The sequence below is a fragment of the Eurosta solidaginis genome, chromosome 2 (assembly GCF_040869045.1).
Source record: "Eurosta solidaginis isolate ZX-2024a chromosome 2, ASM4086904v1, whole genome shotgun sequence".
Classification (NCBI taxonomy): Eukaryota; Metazoa; Arthropoda; class Insecta; order Diptera; family Tephritidae; genus Eurosta; species Eurosta solidaginis.
This window is the reverse complement of record NC_090320.1, coordinates 51,842,305-51,847,987: the sequence shown is the minus strand read 5'-3', so window position 1 is coordinate 51,847,987 and position 5,683 is coordinate 51,842,305. Positions and strand designations below refer to the sequence as shown.

At 34.1% G+C, this 5,683-nt stretch overlaps 1 protein-coding gene across 1 annotated transcript; it reads left to right on the top strand.

Annotated features, from left to right (window-relative positions):
- The first annotated feature begins 3,191 nt into the window (after nt 1-3,191).
- Nucleotides 3,192-4,450, top strand: LOC137239708 (uncharacterized). Its single transcript, XM_067765319.1, has 2 exons — nt 3,192-3,357; nt 3,450-4,450. Exons 1-2 carry the CDS (start codon nt 3,307-3,309, stop codon nt 4,104-4,106), a joined length of 708 nt encoding a protein of 235 aa, XP_067621420.1. The 5' UTR covers nt 3,192-3,306; the 3' UTR covers nt 4,107-4,450.
- The last annotated feature ends 1,233 nt before the right edge of the window (nt 4,451-5,683 follow it).

Genomic DNA, 5,683 nt, shown 5'->3' with positions numbered 1-5,683 from the left:
GATTGAACTCTTGAGCGCAGGCCGGAATTATATATACATTTTTAATGCTGTGACCAGTGTTGCCATATTTGGTTACTTGAAACCAAATTTGGTTACCGAAATTTCGTTTGGTTACGTGGTTACCGCTTGCCTATTTTGGTTACCGTTCAAATTATTGTAACGAATTTACTGCAATTCCCCTTATTTGCAATCTTCTGCTAACGTTCGTATCGCTAAACTGTTGAATAAATAACTCCAATATTTAATAATGCAAAAAAGGCCTTTATTAAAATACTTCACAATGACACTTATACTTTGCAACTAGCTTGCTTAATAACCAAACCGACTGATAGCTTAAATGAAACTAACTCTCGCGCCGCTACTGTCACCTTTTTGTACTGTCTGATTTCCTCGTTGCATACTTCTAGGCTTTTCCATTCCAGAACTTACTAGTTAATCATCAGCTACAAAATCACCAGCCACAACTATGTTTATTGCTTCTCATAATACTTGCACAAATTATTGCCCTCTCTTGTGAGCTCCTTAGATAAGATATATGCATGTGTTTGTGCGTTGCTTCTCCGCTGCTCGTATGGACATTTGCGTAGACATAATGATTGAATTATTGATGTGCCTACAAATCACTGTTTAGCATCGGCTTAGAGATTTCAATACTCTTAGTGTTGCTAATATTCGTAACATTATATTTGCGAGCTTTAGTTTGCAACAAGTAACATGTAGAGTGATTTTGATATATTATGGGAAACTTGATTTAAAATTCGATGGTGTAGCCTCTATGTAAAGCTGGGACACTGCCATCTATAGATATTCGTTATCGCAAATCTAAGTATCGATCTTTGCTAAATTCTTGTCATCGCTGGTTATTATCGGTTTGTTTGGGAAAAATTTGCATGTTAAAAGAATGGGATTGAGACAGACCTGTTTTAAGAATCTTACGCGATTTGTAATGAAGTTATTTTCATTGTCACATAGTTCACCGGCGGCAGAAAGAAAGTGTTCCGACTAAGCTTTAATTAAAATGAAGCTAAGAAACAATCTAGATTTTAAAACTATAACCAGCGTAATGCTATCAAAAGAGTTGTGTCCAAAAGGAAATGAAAAGAATTACGTATGGTCGGCTAAAAATTATTTTTAATCGAATGTATTTATTATTATTTGTAATTGCATTTACTTTTGACCTCATTACACATTTAGGTATGTAATTACTTCTAATATAAAAAAAAAATCGTTTGTAAACTCATACACACAGCATATGTAATGACTTAATTTTATGTTTTTGTTTTATCAAATTTTACGTAAAAAAAAATTAATTCTTGATTTGTTTTCTAACTGTTATACGTACGCTAAAGTAAAATAAATATCAATGCTGCCAGCAAAAACGCAAGCTTTTTCGGTTTGGTTACCATTTTCCACCTTTGGTTACTTTTTCGGAATATTCTAATTATAAAAAATTTAAATTAGCGGCATCCCTTGCTGTGACTGATATTGAATATGAGAGGTGTATAGCATGGACGGACGGACATCGCTTAATTAAATTTTTTTTGATACTGATGATTTTTATATATGGAAGTTTAAATCTATCTCGATTTCTTTACACCTATACAACCAACCGTTATCTAATCAAAGTATAGTACCCTGTGCGCAAGTACAGCTAGGTATAAAAAATCTTTGTTTATTCTGCTCAAATGAATTTTAACACTTTTATAACGTACATAACTTCACGATCTATACGTGTGTGTATATTTTGCAGAAATAAATTTTTTTGGAATACCTCTAAAACTATTTTAATCAGTGTGGACCCTCCCATCAATCAAACCTATTTGTATACTAGAAGAATACTAGTTTGCCAAAGGTTCCAACTAGTTCGAGCTTTGTATTTTCTCCATATTAGCAATTGATATTTTTAATAGGGCGATGACCTACGAAATATCAATTGCCAGTCTTTGCAACTGAATATGACGCTCTCCGAATGCCTTCGGGAGTGTTATCGATGTTGATGGTCCTTTGCCGTTCCGCTAACAAGCAACATATATGTACTAGCCCGACCATCTTGATTGCTCAGAATGGGCTGTTCACATCCCCTAATACTTGTATTAAAACTGTAGATTTGTATCATGTATCTGATGAGCCCTAACATTAGAAGATGTTACAGCACAATATTTGTGCTTGGAATAGAATATTAATGGAACTCAAGGTTGAGTTGCCTTGCAACCCGGTGCCATTATCCTTAAAATGGTGGGAGCTTAGGTAGACTCCATATCATGCCAAGATAAGACTATGTGATTGAAACGCCCGATTACAAGTTAATTTGATACCAATGAGTCGGCTACGAAATGTTGAGGTTGGCCGCACATGGAGCCGATAGTTTGGTCATTTATCATATCCGGCTTTAACACCGTGTGGTTGAGTCTTCCATTTTCGGGTACTCACGTAAGGCATATTGAATAATCTTGCCTTGCTAATTGAAGTATGCTTTGCAAATTGCCAACAGAAATCGTACGCGTATTTGCTCGTATCGGCAAACAAAGTTCTTGTCAATGAACTATTCCAAAACTGACTAGTATGAGTAGTACCACAAAATTATTGTCAATTTACTATTCTAAAGCTGATTAGTGTGAATAGCCACAAAAAACTACAGTCAATGCACTATTCCAAAACTAACTAGTATGAATTGCCACACATAAGAATAGTCAATTAACTATTCCAAAGCTGACTAGTATGAACATCCACACAAACTTCCAATCCATGAACTAGAATGTTTGCAGACTACTTCGAAGTTTTACTGCAGATTATGTAAATATGTATGTATGAAAGCGCATTTTTGGTGTAGCAAAATCTATGAACGTCGGTCTATGTTCGTACGTCAGACTATGATAGACTTAAAAAAATCAAAACAGAACATAAACTGACGGAAGAAACTTGTTATGTATTGCAATATAAATACAAGTTTATATATATGAAGTGCATTGCCATTACACCCGATTGACAGTGTCATACTCTGTATGTAAATTCGATTACAGCCATACCTATATTTATATGTAAACTATTTTCAACTGATCAAATGGCGTACATACATAAATACGAGAAAATTGTTAGGAAGGTGCTCATTCATTCATGCATATAAACCAGCACGTTCAATCTCTTTACATATCTACCTAACAAAGTACCTACCCACCTAGGTATGTATAAATGTAAAAAAAAAAAATATATAAAAGATTAGCACGGATTGCGCGCCGATTTAGTTACATTTTGTAGTTTTACAACGAACGTAGTTTTAGTAGACAAAGTGCATTGCAGTGATCCGTAATGTTGAAAAGCTGGAGTATTTTGCTTTTAAGCTTATTTATGGTGCTACAGGTGAGTCATGTAAAAGCAGTTAATGCTTACGTACAACTATAATGAAATTAATTAATAACGCAAAAATAACAATAAACAAAAAACATTTACAGCTGGCCACCACATTTCCTCAACGAGAGCAAGCAAACCCCACTGATGGCGTACAACAACAACAACAAGCTGCGAACTCTGCAGAAAACTCATTTGAGAATGAATTGAGTGCACCACGCAAACAATTGCTTTTCGGTACATTGACTCTACTCACTAAACAATCAAAATCGATACTTGTTGAATCGCGCACATTCTTGAAGCATCTTATCAATGAAATGAAAGCATTACCCAATAAGAGTGCAGCAATCGAGCGCAATATTACACGTTTGGATGAAGTATTACATAAAATCGATGCCATCGATTTAGATGCTAATCCTCCATTAGTTGATGAAATGTTCTCTGCTGTTGATGAGCTTGGTAAAGTCTATGATGAATTTTATGGTATGCCAGAAAGTACAGATCCACAAAGTGATGTTGTCAATTTGGAAAACTTATTCGAAAAAGTTGGCTCCGAAAGTTTAGAACAACGTTTAAACAATTCCTTACAAGCTACATTAAATGAATTTCCAAAATTATTTGAAACATTTAAGCAAACGCTGATTGATGCGGAGCAACAGAATGAAACTCAATTATTGGAATGGTATAGACGCTTTAAAACGGAAAACGATAATGAAAAGAAATTTAATTTGTTGGAAGAGTTTTGGACATTCTTTAAATAAGTTTGCCAAGCTTTTGTGATATAATTATGATATGTAGTCCCGCAAACTTTGATTGTTTTTTATACAATGACGTTAATCAATAAATTATGGCGTTTTCTTTTCTGGAAAAATTGCTTCCCTCATGATACATTCTTAAATTAAATTTTTTGAGCTACACATATCACCTAGCGACCTGCAAAATGGCTCAATTTGTATCCCCCCTTCATTCTAAGCGACAAATTTTGTGAAACGAACACACGAACTTACGAGAAAGAAAGAAAAGCCAGCAGGGTTATATTATTTTCAGAAAAGAAAACGCCATTAGTTGTTTTTTTGGTCAATATATTTCTATATAAATTGTGAAATCTGAGTTTTTTTTTGAACAATTATTCTGTAGGAAGAATTGCTAATAATGCATTGCTAGAAAATCCAATGCCAGTAATCAGGTTGTTCTCTTGAACGAGCCTTAATATATTCCGCACAATTTTATTTAAAGGAATGGCAACAAACGGCAAAACGTAGAAAAAGTAAAAAAGCCTGCAGCTAGTAATATATATGGCTGATTGGATAAAGACATCTATCTGCCTTTACACCAGTATGTATTATGGAGATTTCCTATTCAAAACTCAGCATTCGAAACGCTACCTCATGAAGGCGTGAAATTCAGAAAGATGTCCTAGTAACCATCGCTGTGTGCAACTTTTGTAATTTTTCTCTAATAATTGGTACTAAATCAAAAAAATCGTTCATTAAATTGTTGGCTTGAATAAAGTTCTGACACAAATTTCTGCATACACCGACTTTTTGCTAATTTCCGTTAATATTTCTCAATTTCATCGCTCAAATATCAATTCAGTTTACATCATATTTCACGCTATCTCGGTTGCCAGTGCGAAAACATCCTATATGAGAATATTTTAAAGTAAACCCATTTTAGGAATTTGTTTCAAAAACGATCCATCTCAAAATTCGGTTGATGTACGCCCTGTCTCAGAATTTTTTTCATAAATGCCCTACCTCAGGTCGGGAGTTTTTGTGACAAATTTTGCGATACAAATTCTGAAGTGGGGCGTTATTCAAAGGCTTTCCAAGATAGGACGTTTTCGAAACGTCAGCCGCGGTAGGATGATATTCCACTTAGAAATTGATATCACAGTTTGTGATAAGCTTATAAAGATATGACAATTAAAACTGAAAGATTTTGCATAATAAAAGTATAACTTGTTTTTTGATTCCTGAAAAATAATGATAGAATTAAATATTTATGGCTCAGTCACACCCATGGTTCAATTACATGGTTGGCTCATCTCATCAGCTGATTTTATTTATGTCATTGCATGGTCGAAGGGATTGTCAAGAGGAAATAAGAGAATTCAAAACGTAAACAAAGGTTACAAAAACAACCAAAAAGCTGTTGTTTTCATTTAAGTTTTTGACGTGGCTGTGTTTTGGAAATTTAATAAATTCATTTACAATTTTAATGTTTGCAACTTAGCAATTGTAATATAAATAAAGATTTTAAACGCCGCGAAGTATGGAACCCAGCAAAACGTGGTTAGCAGTTGAAGAAATAATAAGAAAAATGTTTGTTTGGGACA

What these genes read in the sequence shown, in the direction of transcription:
- LOC137239708 (XM_067765319.1), top strand. Translation starts at nt 3,307, where the DNA reads ATGTTGAAAAGCTGGAGTATTTTGCTTTTAAGCTTATTTATGGTGCTA. An exon ending in GCTTATTTATGGTGCTACAG is followed by an intron (nt 3,358 to 3,449) that starts GTGAGTCATGTA and finishes AAACATTTACAG; the next exon opens with CTGGCCACCACATTTCCTCA.